At 34.4% G+C, this 21022-nt stretch overlaps 2 protein-coding genes across 5 annotated transcripts; one reads left to right on the plus strand and one right to left on the minus strand.

Annotated features, from left to right (window-relative positions):
• The first annotated feature begins 6426 nt into the window (after nucleotides 1–6426).
• LOC111780352 (AP2/ERF and B3 domain-containing transcription factor At1g50680-like) lies at nucleotides 6427–16331 on the plus strand. Of its 4 annotated transcripts, XR_002812839.1 has the most exons (7): nucleotides 7499–8011; nucleotides 8151–8241; nucleotides 13641–14645; nucleotides 15022–15187; nucleotides 15363–15428; nucleotides 15618–15691; nucleotides 16317–16331. XR_002812839.1 is itself a non-coding variant. In XM_023660727.1 (5 exons), the coding sequence occupies exons 4-5, from the start codon at nucleotides 13648–13650 to the stop codon at nucleotides 15083–15085; spliced, it is 1062 nt and encodes a 353-aa protein (XP_023516495.1). In that variant the 5' UTR covers nucleotides 6427–7346; nucleotides 7887–8011; nucleotides 8151–8241; nucleotides 13641–13647; the 3' UTR covers nucleotides 15086–15324. The 4 variants fall into 4 exon arrangements, 1 of the variants encoding a protein (XP_023516495.1); XR_002812837.1 differs by lacking the exon at nucleotides 16317–16331 and having other exon boundaries at nucleotides 15363–15444; nucleotides 15618–16184; XR_002812838.1 differs by lacking the exon at nucleotides 16317–16331 and having other exon boundaries at nucleotides 15618–16184.
• A 792-nt stretch (nucleotides 16332–17123) lies between these two features.
• LOC111780001 (CBL-interacting serine/threonine-protein kinase 6-like) lies at nucleotides 17124–19050 on the minus strand. Its single transcript, XM_023660232.1, has one exon. It carries the CDS (start codon nucleotides 18685–18687, stop codon nucleotides 17395–17397), a length of 1293 nt encoding a protein of 430 aa, XP_023516000.1. The 5' UTR covers nucleotides 18688–19050; the 3' UTR covers nucleotides 17124–17394.
• Between the last annotated feature and the right edge of the window lie 1972 nt (nucleotides 19051–21022).

Consider the following 21022-nt stretch of genomic DNA (forward strand, 5'->3'; position numbering starts at 1 on the left):
AAAAAAAAAAAAAAAAAAAAAAAAAAGCGAAGGCAAAAGCACCTCCCTCTGACATCAAAAGCTTCTCCTTTGCACCACATCCCAGGCAACCTTTTTTTTTTTCTTTTTGTTTTTTTTTTTTTTTTTATGGGTTTAATTAAAGCAATTTTATGGTAATTGCTTAATTTGCTTAGCTTAACCAACTAAATTATGTTCTTCTTGTTATTATTCTACAACTTGACTCAATGGGTTTGTGTTCTAATTCAGTAATGAGTAATTAATTAGAGATAATTATTTACAAATCATGTCTTCCTTTTTGTTCTTCTTCTAAAAAGGGATGGATTAGTGTGTTTGTTAATTATTGGGTTTAAGTTTAATAAATAATAATTAAGTCAAGATTAGATGGGTTCAGACGTTATTTTCTTATTACTTAAAATAAAATAAAAAATAATAAAAAAACAAGATAAACCCTAAACCCTAAATCTAAATAAGCTAAATATTTAAGGGTTGGTTAGGCAATAGAATTTGAAAGTGGTAGGTAATCTTTCACTAACCATTATGGTATCAAGTGTTTATGTTCCTTACGCTTCTGACTTTCCTTTTCCAAAAGATAAAGGTTTTCACCCTTCAAAAAAAAAAAAAATAATAATAAAAAAAATATATATATATATATATATATATATATATATATAGCAACAAATAAAATAACATATACATTATAAGTCAATAAAATGTTGATGAAATTAATCTTATAATGGATGAAATGATGTCCCTACTCCCTACAAAAGCAAATGGTAGGAAATTTTTTGTCTTACTCGTACCCTTCTCTACCTGTAAATTTACTTTACATTGACGCGTTTTCATTCAAGTCTATGAGAGAATAAATTCGAAGAAAACAAAGTCAGTTGTTCTCATTAGATGAGAGTAGAAACTACCTACCATCCTAATGTGAAAATCAAGATTGAAAATTAATAACTCATTATTACAAGCATACACAAAGCTTAATCTAATTTAAATATAGTATAATTTCATTCCTTTAATTCCAACATGAATCATGGAGTATATGAGATGGATGAAAAAGGGGATTATTCTAAAGCATAAGAGAAAGGCAAACTTTAGGGTTAGAAAAGCATTAAATGAGCAGAAAAAATATGGGGAATTGAAATGGAGTAGTTTGCTGTCGGACTCTTTCTAGAAGAAATAAATGAGAATATCCAATGTTTATCTCAAACAAAGCATGAAGTGAAGAAAGGGCCAATAAGAAATTAGGGGTTGGATGAATTAACAAATAATATCTTCAATTTTGACTTTGATTTCTCCTTTGTTTTTTTGGTGTTTTTTCTTTTTTTCATTTTTAATGTTTGGTCGTATTTATTGAACACCCTTGAAAAGGAGTGGGAAGCGACTAATGGGCCCATGACGACCGACATGTAGTCCACTACTCTTAAAGTCAAATACGGAAGAATTTTTATTCAATGGTGGGGTTAATTTCAGACTCATTTTCATCGTTTCATTCATTATTTCTGTTATTTTTTTAAGTATTATTTCCACATGATTGATGAAAAGAAGTCTTCATAGATGCGTGTCCATGGGAAAATCGAAATCTGATGGATTCAAAGTTAGAATTTAGTCACTATAGTTTAAAAGTGAAAGTTTATTCCTATGATTTGATATATGTGTGAGATCTTAAAATTCGGAGACTTATTAGACACTTTTTAGAGTGTAGAGATCAAATAAACACAATTCTAAATGTTTGAGGACCTGACTTGTAATTTAACCTAATATGCAACAGTTCAAGTCCATTGCTAGCAGATCTTGTCTTAACGACTTAAGTTCATTCCTATGATTTAAACGGAGAGGTTTCTACACCCTTATAAATAATGTTTCGTTCTTCTCTCAACAGACGTGGGATCTTACATCGTAAATGTTTTAATCAGCTAAGAGCTTTGGTGTGAATTACTTGCTAGGGAATTCGTGTTCAATGGTCAAATTGGAATGAGAACCTTCGTTGAGTTGGGGAGGAAAATGGAAAAGATAATTTTCTTTTAGTAGGTCAGGTGGAACGAATTTCAACTCGAACTAACTTCTTTCCCGTCATATTCTAGAATTTTATAAGCCTCTGCCATCTATGACAGTCTGCAATGGAGTTTTCTCTCTGATATTGTCAATAACCCAACAAATACAGAGATACAATGAGATATAGATATATATTATATAGACATAACGGAAGAGAGATTAACATAAAACGGGGCATTCTAATTTCTAATAACCATAGAAAGTCTGTAGGTACACCAAAATTCTTTGTGACATGAACTCCATCAAGAACCCAAGTGTTGTGTATAGTATAAACAAAAGAATCTTCCAAACTTGAACCATTCTCAATGACTCTCTAAGGGACTCTTTCCAAATTGCCCAAAGGGTCGCTTCAGAGAACAGCAGGCCGGGATGAAAAGAGTCTATTTCTTTACAATATTTCGGAAAGCTCGAACCAAAGAATCTTTGCCTTGCCCCTAAAATTTGTCCACAACAAAACTTCCAGCAACCTGTCTGGGAAGGCAGATTGAAAGACTAAATTTTTTCAAAATGAAAGATCAGCCCATAGCCACAAAAGGTCAATGAAGCAGAAAAATGAAAGATCAATCATCGATAGAATGGATATATTTGTTAGTCGACTTGATGGATCTCTTCGAGATTCATAGGTTAAAAATCTGATCAGGGTATTGAATGTAAATAATCCTAGAATTTCTCAAGGGCGTCGAGTTTTAGACTAGCCTATTAAATGATCTCGATCATATTATGGTATCTAAGGTACATGTCATAACTTCCCTGAACTCCTTTCTAAAGGAAAGATTTCTAATCCTAAATGCATTTTATCATGAAGTATTATCCTAATTTTTCCACAAGGATAAAAGAGTGAAACTCCTTAATCAAACGGCGTTCCTTAACAAGGGCTCTTACCACATCCGAAAAACCTATTTCAATCGGCAGTCATACTCCCAACACAGCCAATCAGTACTAAAAGAAGCATTCTGGGGATCACGGCATTGATAATAAGTCTTTCCTAGAAGCAATATCTTACGCAATGGAGTATTTTGAAAATTGTGGCAAGACAGTATTCTGGGGATCACTGCATTGATAATCAAAATTCAGATGCTGTAATTCTCACAAGGTTACTGAAGAACAAATATAGAGTTGCAGTACTTACGACCCCCTTTTTTTTGGGATGACAATCAGTTTCATCGATAGAATGAAATTTTCAGGGAAAAAAATGCTTGGCCTTGGCCATAGGGGGTAAGCAATTATGACATGATTTTGGATTTCTTCACCAGTTTTACACAAACACAGCAGTGAGAGTGAGAGGAATGTAATAAATAGTTTCAGAAATTTTATTTTTGTTTTCGGAATATGGTTAAATTTTTAAATGTTTCTTTAAGAAAAGTGAAAATCTTAGTAAAGAATTGGTAAGGAAACAAGCATGGATTCCTCTTTGATCGAGGATTGGAGAATATTTCAAAGGGTCTTAAGGAGCGATAAATGGCTGAAAAGGCTTCTAGAGTCGCATGTCAAATGCCAATCATATAAAAGCAAAACCAGCTAATGTGTCCATGAGGATGGATGATCCATGCTCAGGATTCCAAGTCTATGAGATATCACTTAATTGAGTTGAATATATTTTCCAAAAGGCTAAAACCAACTTCCTTCTAAATTGACCTTATGCATATTCCCCATGCACTTCACATTTCTCCATATTCAAATTGTTATTGAAAGGTCATTTCTATACAGGGAACTGAAGCAATTCTCAAATCATAAGCTAAGCAAGAACATTCGTTATGAGCTAACCTTCCCATACTAAAGAGGTTATGCAGTCAAGAATTCAATATGGAAGACAAACGAAGCAGTATTTCTACAAACTATTGAAGCATCCAAATAGTGTGAATCAACTACCAGGACCGTGACTGACATACAAGGAGCAGTGAGAGTAAGTGAACTTTAATTAGATATCATACCCACAAGGTTGTGCTCATTATGTAACCGCTCATGCCCACTGCCAACAGATATTGTCTTCTTTGAGTTTTCCCTTTTGGACTTCTCCTCAAGGTTTTTAAAATTCGTCTTCTAGGGAAAGATTTCCACATCCTTGTAAAGAATGTTTCTGTAACACCTCAAGCCCACCACTAGCAGATATCGTCTTCTTTGGACTTTCCCTTTCGGGCTTCCCCTCAAGATTTTTAAAACGCGTCTTCTAGGGAGAGGTTTCTACACCCTTATAAGAAAAATATTTCGCTCTCCTCCCCAACCAGTGTGTGATCTCACATATTAGAAGTTAGAACTACCCTACCTTAAAATTATTTGCATAAAAGGGAAGGAATAGGCCTTTGTAAGTTGGAAAGAAGATTGATATCATTACTAATACTATTGCCACAATCATCTATATACAGAATAAAAAAAGAAGCAAAAAACACGATAACGATAATGATGAGACTCTGACTGCTCAAAGTTGTTCCGCCGGGGGATGATGTTAGTTTAATCAGTAGGCTTAAAAGTATTGGGTTGCGGGAGCATCAAGGGACCTCTCCTTGAATCTTCGTCATCTAGGAGTCTTTGAACCCTACTGTTCTGACAAAACTTCCTATCAAAATGCTTCACCTACCAAATCAAAACCTACTAGACCATAAATTCTAAGAACCAACGCCTTACTGAAATCTCAAGTGATCAGACGATGACATTCACCCAAGAAACCTGCAAAGCTTGACAAATTCGGCCCTCAAAATTTTACACTCGGCAGGATAAATTAGGCCAACAGAAGCTATTTCAGTGGATTTTTTGTCCGATTTCTTCTCCACACAAGCATAAAAACTATCGCGAGGCTTGTTCAGATGCATCAAATTGCCATATTAACACTCAAACATTATTATCAAACAGAAACCTATAGAATAAGTGATTGAGAGAGAGAACCTTGTAGCAAGCTTGTCTAGATTCCGCTAGAACGTCGCTATGAACTTCATCTGAGCCCTCCGTTGTTTGGGTTCCTTCGCAGTTGGCGGGGTTTTTCGTCGTTCCAACCAATTTCAATCAGTAGCTTCGGGCCTTCAGATTTGGGCCCAACCAAATTGGAGTCCATGAATCCTATTATTTAAATCCTTCAGGAAAAATAATATAAAAAACAATTACGGGAAATTTATTAAATATTTTAAAATAATATATATATATATAGGAATGTAAATTAAAATAATTTTTTTCGTATTTAAAATATTTCTCCAACATACTTTTTAATAACCATAATCAATTTCAATTATAAAATTAAATATTAAACTAGTTTTAAATCATAGAATAAACAAATATATATATATTAAAAAAATTTATATCTATAGTTCTAGTGATTAAGAGATTAAATATGTTAGGAATCACGACTCTCCACAATAATATGATATTGTTCACTTTGAGTATAAGCTCTTATGGTTTTGCTTTGAGCTTCCTAAAAGGTCTCGTACCAATGGTGATGTATATTTATAAACCCATGATCGTTATTTAAATTAGTCAATGTGGGACTCGCTCCCAACCATTCTCAATAATATATATATAATAATAATAAAAAATAGATTTATGAGTCATAACCGTAGTAAAATTATATAAAGAATGAAATTTATTAATATTTTAAAATTTATTAGACAAGTAAAAAAAATTGAAAGTTGGATTAATGTTTTTTTTTAATTTTTTTATTTAAGCTTAAATAGAAAAGTATGAGAGAATTTTGTAATTAATTGATTAGAGTGAGATTAGCGCTGAATTAATCACTAATTAGAAAAAGAGTATCTTATTTAGGAATTACTAATGATGGTGACTTAGTGGCAAAGAAAGCTAAGTTGGGGAGACACATTAACTCTAAACTAGTTAATTAGGATTAGACATGGTGTTGTCTTTTCAAATTTAAATGTCAGTCTGTCCCATACTCAAAATTATTATAATTGAGATATGGAAATGATACGAGACCATTTATAAATGAGAATGATTTTGAGGATATGATGATCGAGAAACGTTGAAAAAATTAAAATTACTGTTTATTCCAACAAAATGCACGTTCATTTTCTATGACTCGATCATAGGAATATAAAAGTTAAATGGGCACATCGTATGGGAATGATAAGACTCTTAGAAGCCAAATTCGAATTCTAATATCCTTGGCATTAGGTCTTAGAAATGGCATCGTAACGGGACATCTTTGAGTAACATGTAGTTTAAGGACACAATTGATGTTACTATCTATACCAATAAAATATATATTATTTTATGAACGTATTTTGCCTGGAATAATTATTTGTTTGGTTATTTGAAAGCCAATATTCACTAATAAAATTAATTTACCAAATAAAAAAAAAATTAAGAAACAAATAAATGAAATTTAGCCACTAAAAAGTGGGATAAAAGCGGGAAAGCATTAAGTTTAGGGCATGAAGTGAATTGGCGGGCCCTGAGTGGTCCACGTGGACCACATACACGTTAATCACAGCCAATCCCAAGCTGAGAAAGACGGTCCCACTCGATGGACTGTCGCGTCCTCTTCCTTTCGTCCTTTCCTTCTCCGTTCGCTCGTAAATTTTTTGCTCTGTACATTTTTCATTATACTGTCCCTAGCGCCGTTCTTCCTTTCTCTCTCTATCTTCACCGACGGTGGTGGTGGAGGGCTTCTCTCATTGGGTGCTATCCCAGACGCGTATTTCAGAACAGAGAAAGAAAAGTGGTTAAGATGTCAGAATTGGTTTTACTTTTGATGGCGTGTGAAATGGGTATATATCTATGGATTGTAATAGCAAAACCCTATTTCTCTTTCTCATTGTTGGTTTTTGCTGCCGTTCAGAATGGAAAGAATTTGTTTTTTTACTTGGGTATGGAGGGATGCATAGAAGGTGTTCGATGAAATGTCTGAAAAAGGAAAGAATTTCATGGGGAGGGATAAAATGGTTGTTTCTTTGGTGGGTTTATGGATTCCATAAATGGGTGGGTTTTGAGGTCATAGATCTGACGAGTTAAGGGAAATTGTTGGGTGAAGGAATGAATGATGATGGAAATGGAAGGAGATGGAGGGAGAGAGGGAGCAAAAGGGCAGGAGAGTGACAGAAGAGAGTGAGCACACGCTGCAGCCAAATGTATGAAGGGCATACCTTTGCGGGTGCGTGCTCACTTCTCTTTCCGTCAGCTTCGCTTCCCCATTATTTTCCCTTCTGCTCTCTTCTTCTCTCTCTTCTCCTCTCCTGTTTTTTCCTCCTCTGATGGACTAATGACACTGGTGAAGTTGAAGCGGCCTCTTCGAAGCTTCAAGCGGTGCCACTGCAGTCTACAATTTCGCATCCACACTCGTAATTTGTCAGGTTGTTTTCATCCATTGCAATATTATTGTTCTTGCAATTCTCCATACCCTTTTCTTTTCTTTTCTTTTCTTGACATTGATTTCCATGGAAACTTGGTAGCGCGACTTTTGATGGTCCTCTCCTGCTTATATATATATATATATATATATATATATATATATATATATATATATTTATTGAATTTTTGAGGTACAAACCGACTACTATTCATATTTAACGGAAAATCCTTTGAATATCGTTGCTGTTTAGTGGAAAAATCCGATTACTGTACCCAGCTGCTAATCCAAAACTCCCGGCCATGTTTTGGGGTTTCCTTGGTATCGCCCACTCTTTGTTTATTTTCATTTATTTTGGTTTCCTGAGATTTGGGTTATTCCATATCTGACCAAATATTTCTTTTGTTCCTGAGAATATTGGAACATGGGATATATTTTTGTAAGCATTATTTCTTGTTGACGAAGAGTTCTGCAGATTTTGTTTTGGTATTTACTTTCCTAAAACGAAAAATTTCTTTCCGTTGTGGGCTGTTACTTGGAGAAGGGTGTGAGACTGAATCGGCTTGAGTGCTGAATATGGCAACAGTCCCTCGTTTTGGATGCCTGAAGGACCTCATGTTTTCGAGTCCCAGATATGGAGCTTCCAAACCGGAAAATTTCCTCATTCAGGTCTCTGATTTATTCGATAATAAGATATTCCTGGATTTTCGTTCTTCTGTCCTCTTTTCCAAAATCGTCACCATCTTCTTCTCTTTGGTTATTTATTTAAGTGGTAGCTAATTAGGGCTTGAATATTGTTTTTTCTCAGCACTTGTTTGACGTTGGGAGGCAACAGCCTGCTTATTTTTCTCTTGTCTTCAGATTAACCATCACCACCACCCCCACTGCCCGGGTAAGAGGTAAGAACCTTTCTGATTTTTCTCTTATTCCTCTTGTTTTAGTTCATATGATTTAATAAAATTGCATTCTTGTGATTTTTGTTCGTTTTGTTACTTGATTCTCCTTTCCCAGTTATTCTTATTCTTTACTTGTCCATTGAAGCCACAAATTATTTTTCTTGAACATGGGCTTATATATGGGTTAATTTTACCAGTGGATGTAGCTTTGATGCTATTTTAGTTCATGTGAAAGTAATTGGCTCTTTATTTGATGCTTCTAAAGTTTATTATGGTACTTTTCGTTTTTAGATTTGGGAAATTTTGTGGCATTTGCTTTGGGGTTTCTTTTTGACATGTAAATGCTGAAGTTCCCAAATCAGTTGGTTTCTGAGTGGTTTAAGAAAAAAGAAGTTCTTTAGTTGACAATACTAATGTGGTTTAGCAGATTAGGAGATTACAAATGTTTTTTTCATTAGATTTAAGGCTGCCATGGCCGCCCTTTTCATCTTTAAAGTATTGTAAAGTTTCCCATGTGAAGATCAACTTTGTTAAACCTCTAGTCGATGGAAGTGTAAGGTTCTAGTGTTAACTTATGTAGAGATGAAATTTATGCAAATAGGAGACAACCTACTAATTCATTATATGTGGACAAAGGAGTTTAAAATGTGAAGTTTTTTTTTTATTTTTGTTCTAACTTGTCTCTGGATGAAAGAAATTCTCATTGCCTTGCATCCTTTTGACTATTTCATAGTAATGCACCGAATCATTTTATTCCAAAAATAGGCAAACTTTAGATGTAAACGTGTTAATAATAGTAAATGTGACGAAATATAAAGTTTTGAACTGTTCATCGTCACATTCTTTTTATCAGTACATGACTGAAAGCTGTCAAGGTAGAGATGCTTGCCACTAGAGTTAAAAAGATCTGGTCCTGAGAATTCTTGTTAATATAAGATTTAACCTCTTGAGGTTGCACATGAAATGACACCAGAAATATAATCCAACTTCATCAACTCTTTTTTTAAGGATTTTTCTTGCTCAGAGTACTTTTTGATGAATATGGCAGGCATTTATTTCCCTTGTTATTCAGAATTTTTTTCTGTAAGGATAAGAGTGATGTGTTGAGAGCATTTACTTCCGTTGTACTGAAACTTTTGGACTTTAGAGTGCTACTCTTGTTTGTTACCTTTTTGCATGATTGTGTTATAATTTTCCCACCTGGAGATAGCAATTGTCGTGTCTAACTTTTAATGACAAGTAATTTTCCACAAATATTGGAAACATTGTACTTATTATGTCTTTGACGTCATTTGATTCAACTAGTGCAGCCTTAATTCTTTTCTATGCATTCAAGAAGTGCTTGCTTAGGTGTTCCACACAAACATGATTGTACTTATTCGTGAGCTTGCTTTGGTACGATGGTCTATTGCTCAAGTTTGACTAACAAAATATTTTTGTTTTGTTTTGTTTTGTTTTATTTTTGTTTTTTTTGTACTCACCGAGTATATTTTGACATCATGATTTAATTGGTAGAACTAATAATCGTGTATGTTTGAACGCATGACCTCTTGATATATGATTTAAAAGACTGTTGGCAGCCTCGCGGCATCTTCTCATGAAAAGGCAAGGCGTAAGCCTTGACACGGTGTGAGGTGTAAGGCTCCTTTTAAATTAAAAAACATAAAACCTTATACATTCTTAACATTACATTATTCCTTAAAAGTACAAACATAATAATTAATAATAATAAAGGAAAAAAAAAAAAAAAAAAACTCAATAGTTCACTGAGATTTTGTTAATAATAATCTAAAGCTCATCCATTATATCACTAGAACTATCACTAATAGGATCGTCCATAGAGTTATCATCTTATCTAATAGCTTCATCCTCATTCTCGTTCACTTTATCCATAAAAATCACAAAACTCACCTCCTTGCTGTGTTGCCATCATAGAGCAGCTCTATATTAAAATAACACAACGGGGTGTACATTAACCTTCCAGTTTTTTCTGTTTTTTTGTGAGTCAACTGATTGAACTTCTATGCCTTTTCAGTTGTCTATGCATTTTTATATTTCATTTGATATCTGCATTGGCCCATGGTGATGACCCACCACCGAATTAAGTTAAAAAACATGCAACACTCCAATTAAATGCACCACATGGGCCCATGGTCCACAACCAATATACACACGTCTTATGCCTTTAGACATCATATTGTTTCCTCGACTTTAGAACACTGCTCTTGCTCTTGATATTGCTTATTGATTGTGATAGTAAGCACACAGCAAATATTTTGCATTACTGATGGGAACGGTGAAATTTCTTTGTTTTATTAGATTAGATCATACTGTGATGTTGATGATTAGAATTGTTTAATTATTATACTTTTTATTGACCTGGAGAGATGAGTAATTTTTGTGAAATGGCATGTTCTTTGTTCATTGTTTGTCCTTGCCTTTGTCCTTGCATCTTCTCTTCAAGTCAATCCGTGTCAACCAGATTCTCTGTGAAAGAAATACTATTTACCACCTTCATTATTGTCTACCTTGACTTTAAATCCTTGAAGGCTTCACTTGACCAATTACCTGACCGTTTATTATAATTAGTAATTCCGTAACGATTAGCAAAGTAAGTTTGGGGACACAAATTAAACTTATTGTGTCAACTTAGGTATTAATGTCAATCACCATAGGTTGGCCAGTGATCAATAAAAGTTGATAAATAATAAAGGGCATAGTAGGAATATTTTCCTGTCATGGTGGCTAGCAGCCCTAAGATTTAATATCTAAGAAGTTTTCTTGACAATCAAATGTTTGTTAAACAATTGTGCTTTATGAATAGTTGAGGTGTGTGCAAGCTAGCCTAAGAACTGATTGAAAAAAGAACTTCGGTATTAATTTCAGATCTGATTCACTATGGTTAAATGGTTGCATTTTCCTTTTTATGAATTGTTTTCTCTTTTATAGACTAAATTTTAAAAGACTAAATGGTTATCAAATGGGGTCAAATCGTCGACAAAAAACTTTTGCATTCCTCGGTGTAATCCTAGAAAGTTGGATGCAACTAGTCTTGTTTGTGAGATTTGACTTCGTTTTTCCCTTCAATTTTCGTTATTTTCCTAGGTATGGGTTTTTTGGGATCATTTTTCTTTTTGAAATTGACGGACCATAAAAAAAGAAGAGTATACAACAGTAATATCAAAAAAGGATAGTCGAGACAAAAGTAGCCAAGTAAAACAAAACACCGCGAAACTACATATTTAAGAAGTGAATTTGTTCAAAAGAATAAGAAAGGATGACTACTAGATTCTTCTGAAACTACTTCACTTGTTTTGGTTCATCATAGAGGTTGCTTCTCAATGATTGAAGATGTGCTTCTGAATCCTAATTTTCACAATAAAGGAAGAGTTTTGTGCTAGATTTTTTATATTTTTATTATTTCCATTCTTTAGGGTATTAGAATGAGAGGCACAACTGGATATTTAGTGGGTCTGAGAGATTTGGGAATAAGTTTTAGGAATTTGTTAGATTTAACTTTAAGTTGTACGTGTTTTTTAATTGGGTCTTTTCATAATTACTTGCTAGTCTCATTCTTATGGATTTTGGTTTATTTTTGTAGTTAGTGTTTTTGTTGATGAAAATGAAAGAACATACAAGAACATGCAAAAATATAAGCGCACAAAAAAGGGAGTTAAACACTAACTACAAAAATAGACTTCAATCCAAGAGAATCAAACCAAGCTCATAGTGATGCTTTAAACCTAGCACTCTTCCAAACCTTCACCCATGTTCTCTAAACCCCCTTAAAAATTATGCTATTCCTCTCCAGTCAAATTCCCCGCAATAGGGCAATGAAACAAGCTTGCCAAAAAAATTGCTAGTATCTCAAAAAGGGGAATTAAGAAATCCATTTAAGATAGGTTGGATAAGACTAAGTCTCCCCCTTGGAGAAGAAGGCTCTTTTTCATGTATCTTGACGTATGTAAACCTCTTCCATAATAGGATTCGAGAAAGACTGACCTCTCATTAGGACCGAAGGGAAGTTCTAGATTAAAATATGGAAGTTGATTCACTCCACAACTCACCGTGGGAAGCCCATAAACTCAATCTTGCATGGTCATGATTTAGGCCTATGTTGGAACTTTACCCCTGTTAATCTTGAGACGTGATAGAGCTTTTAAGAAGGCTAAAAAATGTTAGGATTGCTAAAGAAACTTTTCTGACCAAACAGAAAAGAAGGGCGTCGTTAACAAACTGAAGATAAGATAGCTGCTTTTAATCCTCACCCACCTTAAAACCCAGGATGATAAGCTGTTGCGTTTTCCATTCGTTTACTATTAGTCTTTTGGTATGCTACTTGTGAAGCTCATCAATTTTATTTCGCTTGTAGTTGCCTTGCTCCCTGCATAATGAGGTTTTACTCCTGTTTTTTTTCTTTCTGTTTCAAGCTTTCATTATCTCTTGTTTGCTAGTCATCATGAAGCTCCCCTTTTGCTCTATAGAAGACTGATGTGAAATGGAGTGAATTTATGATGACTTTTGAGAGTTCAAACAAAACCCTCTTTTTCTATAATGACCTAATAAATTCTTTCGTACATTCAATACATTATTACACCGTACTAAGCACTATGAAAATTAGATAAACACTTTTAATTTACTAGAAAAATAGTCATGTCAAAGGTACCTATACATTGTGTAGCATTATTTATTGTCTCTACAACCATACTAAATTTCTTTTGTGAAGATATATTACTCATACGGAGTTTGTTTGTTGGATTTAAAACTATTCAAGGGTACTGGAGAAACTTTGTGAAAACACTGTTTTGGATTCTGGTTCTCATTTTATACTCCTCGTGCTTGCTGAGGAAAGAGGAAACAAGAAATCCTTTTGTCTGCTCATCTCTTGTTTGAAACTTGAATAGATTAGATTAGGTACCCGAGGAGAATAATTACTAGCCAAAAGAACTCTTGTGTAGTTACTAACTTTTCATGTGGTGCTTTGTGATGTCTGAAATTATGAAAACACGAGTATGTGTTAATGGGTTGGTTGGGTTAATAGATCTTTTATTTTATTTTTTGTAATCCAACAATGGGGTTGCAACGTTGCTTACCCCGATAAATCGTGGAGGCTGGATACTTTAATAAGATGTGTTTATCTGTTCCTATTGGCTATGTATGGTGTTTATGAAGAAAAATCTTTAACTTCAGGGGGAATGAGAGATCTTGTATCTGGTCTTTTCTCTGGGATGTAGTAACTAATCAATTAGTTTGATCAATTGGTGGGGGCTTATACTTTGATGAACACCTTGAATGACGTTATTCTGAATTGTCATGACATTGTTTAACCAGTAACTAGCGTAGCAAAAGAGTAAAAATTCACAAAATCTGATCCTTCATCTTATTGGCTGGTCTTTTCTCAGAACCACCATGAAACAGGAGTTGTCAAGTATAATTTTAAAAGCCAGGACGAATGCAATTGGGGAAGATTGCATCACTTGCCCATTCCCTGCCGGTGGATGTAGTAGACAAGGAAGGAGTTTAACCTCAAAATTCAAAGGTGTTGTGCTTCAGCAGAATGGCCACTGGGGTGCTCAAATTTATGCTAATCACCATCGTATTTGGCTAGGAACATTCAAGTCGGAAGACGAGGCAGCCATGGCTTATGATAGTGCAGCTATCAGAATCAGGAGTGGAGATTGTCATAGAAACTTTCCTTGGACCAAATTCACAATTGAAGAGCCTAACTTTCAGAATCTTTACACTACAGAAGCTTTGCTTAGTATGTTAAAAGACGGTTCTTACAGAACTAAATTTGCTGAGTATTTGAGTGATTGTTTGGTAAGCGCACAAACAGCTAGTCCCTCTGCAGAAAAGCTACATGACAATGGACGGACATCTATTAAGCAACTTTTTCAAAAGGAGCTAACACCGAGCGATGTTGGTAAGTTAAACAGATTGGTCATCCCAAAGAAATACGCTGTTAAATACTTCCCTCACATACCAGCTAGCACGGTAGATAACGTGAAACGTGTTGATGATGATTGTGATATGCAGCTCGTATTTTTTGACAAAATGATGAGACAATGGAAATTTCGATACTGTTACTGGAAAAGCAGCCAGAGCTACGTTTTTACGCGAGGTTGGAATCGGTTTGTGAAAGAAAAACAACTGAAAGCTAATGACACAATAGCTTTCTACTTGTGTGAAGCAGCAAAGGCAAGCGCTACATTCTGTGTGGTGGATGTTAAAAACTGCAACAACTATGGTAGCTTGACTGAGAATGAAATCACAAGCAGCGAAATGCAGCTAGATTTGAGTCGTGAAGAAGTTAATGGACCGGTGTCGCCTAAGCATGTCGACGATGAACTAAAAGATGATCTTGAAGTCTCAGGCTTCAAACTGTTTGGAGTGTATATTAAGGGAAAGTAAGTTTTGCCATTCCTTTCCCATTTCAATTAGTTTGGCACTGATTAAACCACATGCCTTAAGAAAAAGGTTCATTGGGAAATTCTTTTTTGGAACAATGCTTAGATTATTGACGCTCTACTCTAGTAGTATACCCACCATTAGCAGAAACTGTTCTTAGTGATCAACGTCCCTATTGATCTTTTATGTAATAACAAACACCGAGGTGTAGAGGTTAACCTCCAACTTCAAGGGAAAGAATAGATGCAGACGTCTACCACTTAGCACATTGACTTACCTCGAGACTTTTAAATATACTGTTCTGGTACATCAAAATTCTATTTAAAAAAGGGTAACAAAAAAAAAAAAAAAAACTTCACCCCACTTTTTGGGCAGGTTCGCGGGTCAATGTTTTTACCTGCCCCGATCAGCAGTAGCTGGGTTTCCCGGGCTGATTTGATTGGATAGCCTGTTTAGTTTAAAATTTGCAGGCAAAGATTATTCTTGGGTTGTAGCAATTGAACAAGCATTCAACAAGTTTCTGATACCCTGTCAAATTCAAGTAAGAAGTGTACATTATATTTGTGCATACACACACGTTCAGATTATTCTCCACTTGTTAGGAGGTTTCGTAGCCACCAAACAGAGACACTCACCAAATTCCAGTAATCAATGCCTGATGTTCTTTGGTTTTTATTACCTCATTGTCTCTCTCTGTCTCTCTGAATGCACTACAGAGAATTCATTTTATGAAGCAGAAACTCCAAAAAGCAGCATGGCTCCACTGGCTGCTTGCCTTATTGGTAGGTGGACAATAAAGTAAGCTTATCATGATTGATTTCATGTTTGTTTGTTTGTTTAGTTGTATGATTCTTTTGTTATTCAAACCACCTTCCCCATATAACTGCGCCATAGTCTTCTTCATCAAGTTAATACATCTAGCAATCACAAATTCCTTTTTCCTCTAATTGAGTTTATCGTAATGCAAGCAGGAGACTACGAGGGAGTGCTAAACGAAGTCTACGTTCATATTCATACCAATTTGAACAGAACTCAACCGGTTAAGGTACATATTTTCAACCGAAAGGTCAAATATTAGAATCTTTTCGAATAAGCATCTTCTTGTTTGGATTCTCGAGACTAAAGAAAACGACAAACACCCTTTGGAAAGAGAAGAAGAAGAGGATATGAGATGACATTAGTGGTGGGTCCTTAGAAAAGTTAGAGAAATGGGTAATAATATAAATCCAATGGAGGAGAGGAGGATGGAGTGGCTGATAAAGTGAGTTGGGATTCCAATGCGAAGAGAGAAGAAGAGAGATGTGCAGCCTCAAATTCCCTCAAAAGGGCCATTGGGTGAATCCTTTGTGTGGCTGATAATAATAAATGTTGTGTTGATTCTTTCATAAAATGCAGACAATCAAGAGGAAAATGCCAAACACCCCATGTGAACCCTCTACACCCAAACCATATCCCTTTGATTTTTAATTTTCCAATTCAAAATTGCTTTGTTTATAGGGCTCTTGTTTTCCCCAAAATTCGATTTGATCCCTTTTGATTCTCCTCAGTCCTCACATGATTATTATTATTATTTTATTTATTTTTATAAAAAAAATGAAGCATTGATGCATCTATATAGGTTATAAGGTGGGAGTTGAAATTAAAAGTTTGGGATGAAATTTCATTTTCAGAGGGATTGAAATAATTGGTGTAAAGGAATGGAGATGGTGAATTGAGCCCACATGCTAAAGCTTAGGATGGGATTGGAGCAGAAATCAAATACCTTTACAACTCATAAATTTAATAAATTATAAATATTAGGATATGTTTTGGGAGTGATTTTAAAATAATTTTTTAGTCAAAATATATTTTGATTATAATTATTTTATCTTACTTTAATGTTGGGTTATACTTTGTTATATACTTTTCGATATATATTATTGGATCTATAAAAAGTGACTTTTACACAAATGAGATGCGAATAATTATCCTTTTAACTCATTAAAGTGAATATTTTGAAGGAAAAAAAGGAATTATTGAGTAAAAAAAAGTCTCTTTTGCGAAATAGGAAATATTTGGTGAGATAACAAATTAAGGAAGTAAATAATTTAAAATTGATGTGTAAATTTAAAAATCTTAATATTTTATCTATACAAATAGTATTTAAATACCCATAAACTTTAAAAGTGAATATGACGTCTTAAAAACTTAGAAGATACACTTACACTTACATTACTAACAACCGTGCTCATTTATTTCGTTATTTCATCACAAAATAATTTATTGATCAATTTTCATTTTATTTTAACATTAAAATCTTCAAAGTGGTTTTTTATACTATTAAAAGAATATTAAAAGTGAAACTTTTCCAAATTTATGAGCTTAAATGAAACTTACGTAGAGAAGTTAAGTGCAAAATAACTGAAAAAGGGAAGGAATCCAAACATTTCCTTTGAAAGAGAGTGATGAGGACATTGTATTGTTATGCTTCGTAAAAAGCAGAGGCACTGAGTGTTTCATTCATTTCTTTTGTTTGGAAGTGCAAATAATTGTTCATTGCGGTTTTGGTTGGAAAGGGGAAAAAGGGCCCAAAATTAGGGAGAATTTTGGTGAAGGATTACAACAATTATATGCACATTACATGATCTGATCATCACTGACCACTTTTTTTTTTTTTAACTCAAATTCCGAACTAAATCGAACAACTAACAACCACGTTAAATCTAGAAAGTAAGAACTACGAAGAATAATCTTGATTCTTCCTGAATCTCAAGCCGGCATGGAGTTCTCCGTCGGTGATGTCCAGACAATGTCTTTGAGTGCCGGCCGGAGCTCTTTGCTGCAGAATTGGTTGTATTCGAGGGTGTCGCCATGATCCTTCTTCACCTCCACCACCAGAAACGACGGCGTCAAGGCGAAGATCTCCGCAGCCACCGCCAGTTTCCCTTTTCTTCCGCACTCCTGGCCCTGTAGTCTGACTCTCGATTCGCTCTTTTTGACGTTGAATTTCCCCGCTTTCGCGACCTCCTCCAGCTTCGATATCACACTGCTTGCCGGCCTCGTCGTCGCAAATCGCAGCTCCTCTTTTTCTTCCCTCTTCTTCTCCTCGAACAACGGCGACAAATCGAACCCTTCTGATAACGAAATTATGTGGAATGCATTCAGAGTCTCAGATTGCTTTAGTTTCTCGTTGCTCTCGTCGAATTCCTGCTCCTCTTTCGTTGTCACAGTTCTTGGTACAGATTTCCTGAACCAGGACGACTCCATGATCTTCGAAGTTGTAATTCTGGTATTCGGATTTGGATCGAGGAGTTTGGTGATTAGTCGACGGGCATCCGATGAGAACCACGGCGGGCATTTGAAGTCTCCCTTGTAAATCTTCCTGTACATGGCCATAATATTGTCGTCCTGAAATGGGAGAAATCCTGCGAGAAGAACGTAAAGGATGACTCCACATGACCACAGATCGGCTTTGGCGCCGTTGTATCCGTTCTTCCCGATAACCTCCGGCGCAACGTACGCTGGCGTACCACAAGTTGTGTGCAACAATCCATCCTGTTTCAAGTGCTCTGAAAATGCGCTGAGTCCAAAATCAGTTACCTTAAGGTTTCCGTCGTCGTCGAGAAGAAGATTCTCCGGTTTGAGGTCGCGATGGTAAACCCCCCGACTGTGGCAGAAATCGATCGCAGAAATCAGCTGCTGAAAGTAAACTCTAGCCACATCCTCTCTCAATCGACCTCTAGCAATTTTGGAAAACAGTTCCCCGCCTCGAACAAGCTCCATAGCGAAATAGATCTTCGATTTGCTCGCCATAACCTCATGAAGCTCGACAATATTCGGATGCTTCACCATCTTCATCACAGAGATCTCTCTCTTGATCTGCTCCATCATACCGACTTTTATGACCTTCTCCTTCCCAACAACCTTCATCGCCATGTTCGTCCCAGTCTGCAAGTTCCGGGCATGGTAAACCTTAGCAAAAGTTCCATGCCCTAGAAGCCGACCTAACTCATACTTCCCATGGAGAACACCAGAATGACCGTCTCTGTCCTTCTCCGCCATGGATTCGATCTTTTCTCAAAGATTAAAACACGAAAGTACTGGTATATACAAACGATTCTTTCTCGCCTTGTTTTTTCTTAGCTTACTTAATTAAAGCGTAGGGATCTGAAGAGGAAGAGAAAGGGGGAAAATGGATCACCCGTCTTCGACGTGTTTCCGGTGACAATTCCGGCCGCGGATGCACTTGCCTGCTCGACCATTAGAGATGAAACTCGTCAACAGCGCTCCTCTCATCTCTCTGCATTCCCTAAGAGGGCGTCTTCTCTGCAAACTCTCTCCCACTGAAATCTCCCTTCTAGGGTTTTCAAGGACCTCCGATTATCAGCGGATGTTCGCTCCTTCGTCCCCTTGATTCTCTGCATTTTCTTCCCCATTTTATAGCGACGGGAATTACGAAATTACCTTTTTGACACCTGATACCAAAGAAATGATCGGACGGTCATTATTAGATCTTGATGGTGAGCAGGTGTCAGAATCGTGGCGGTAGATTCTGCTATTTGCCGTTCTGACGTCATGGCTCTTTCAACGCCACCATTGGGAAGCTAAATGGGCCACACTGGTGGGCCTCCACAGTCAGGGCCCACTCTTTAAAACCGCCCATCGGATTATGTATAGTTACGAGTCTACCCCTCTTCCGGTTTTCTCCAAAGTTCAATTTTATTACGCAACATTTACGGTTTATAAATAAATTTAATTTCAATCCTTTTATTAAATTTCATTAAATCCAAATAATATATATATTATTTTTTTTTTAAATATTTATAAAAATTAAGGAAAAATAAGTTAAATGTATCTTTTAAAGGCATTAAATAGGTATCTATTTATGAAAATACACGTAGACTTAGTTGTCGTGTACGCAATATTGCATGATTAACTATGGGCATTAACTTTTCTATTTAATTATTACTTTTTACAATATTCTTATTTTATATGAATATGGAAATCATATTTAAATATAGAAATTACCTTTTAATTGTCTATCGTAATATTTTAATCATATAATTTTATTTTCTATTTAATTAATCATTTTACTCAAAATTATATTTAATTCATTAACTACGTAACTAAATGTATTTTTTAATTTTTAAAAAAGTTTAAAATATTAATGAATATGAAAGTTAAAAAGACGGTGTATTTTTTAAACAAGGTGTTTGATTATTTCTATTAAAAACTAAATAAATATTTTTTTTATTTTTTTATTTTTAAGTTTAAGTGTATTATTAAAATTTTTGTTCGAAAATTTAGATATTTTTATTAATTTGACCTAAAATATAAATATAACCTAATAACACTCATTTTTAATAAAATATTTACTTTTGTTTTTTAAATTTGAGAATAATAAAAATATTGGGTCAAGAAAATATATAGAATATATTAAATTTTTCGTAAGATGAGAATAACGATAAAAAATCGTTCACCTAATTTTATGAAAAGGATGGGATATGATTGTAATTTCATATTGTTTTATTTATATGCGAGCAATAAATAAATTAAATTATCTAATATGGAATTTTCAATGCAAATCATAAATAAAAAAATAATAATAAACATTTTATTCGCATATAAATTATAATTATCAAATTTTTCACATCTAATTTAGATATAGAATCGATTTATTCATGTATTCGTCATTTATTTAGATGGCAGAGTATGATTCTCGATAATTATTGGGTCAAGAAGAGTGGTCTGCTTCGGGTTTTTATTTATTTTTATATATAATTTATTATTATTATTATATAAAATCAAAAGTAAAAAAAAAAATATATATATATAGAAATAATTGACTCTGCATTCATAAATTAAATAAATTCCAGAAGATTCTTCCTGTCTGGTCCAAATTTAAAATCTCAAAAAAAAAATGTATTATTTATATTTTAAAATAATTTTTTTTTTTGAATTTAGTTCTATAATTGCTCTAATTAAACACTTTTCAATTTTAAAATTTTTATAGTTGAAAAAAAGAAAAATAGTAACTATATTTCATGATTATCCTCGTTCAACTGTAGTCTTAGTTCCTTCGTTCATCTTTTTTTATTCATGCGTTTCAAAAAGAAAAAAAAAACCCGACAATTTTAATCATTCTTATAGGTAAGAGGTTTGTTGAATTATATATGAACGTAACATAGCTTAGCTGATTAAAATATATATAATTTTTTTTTATCAATAAGTTAATAATTAAAATTCACGATTACTTGGATCCAAATTTATTGGAGACAAAAGTTGATATCGTTCCTGTAAAGATAAGATTTGTTTCTCTCAAATACTAAAATTCTATCCTTAAACAAAAACGCCTTGTCTCATTTGGTCTGTATTAATTTTTTATTTTAAAATAATC

This window comes from Cucurbita pepo, chromosome LG18 (assembly GCF_002806865.2).
Source record: "Cucurbita pepo subsp. pepo cultivar mu-cu-16 chromosome LG18, ASM280686v2, whole genome shotgun sequence".
In the NCBI taxonomy this organism is placed as follows: Eukaryota; Viridiplantae; Streptophyta; class Magnoliopsida; order Cucurbitales; family Cucurbitaceae; genus Cucurbita; species Cucurbita pepo.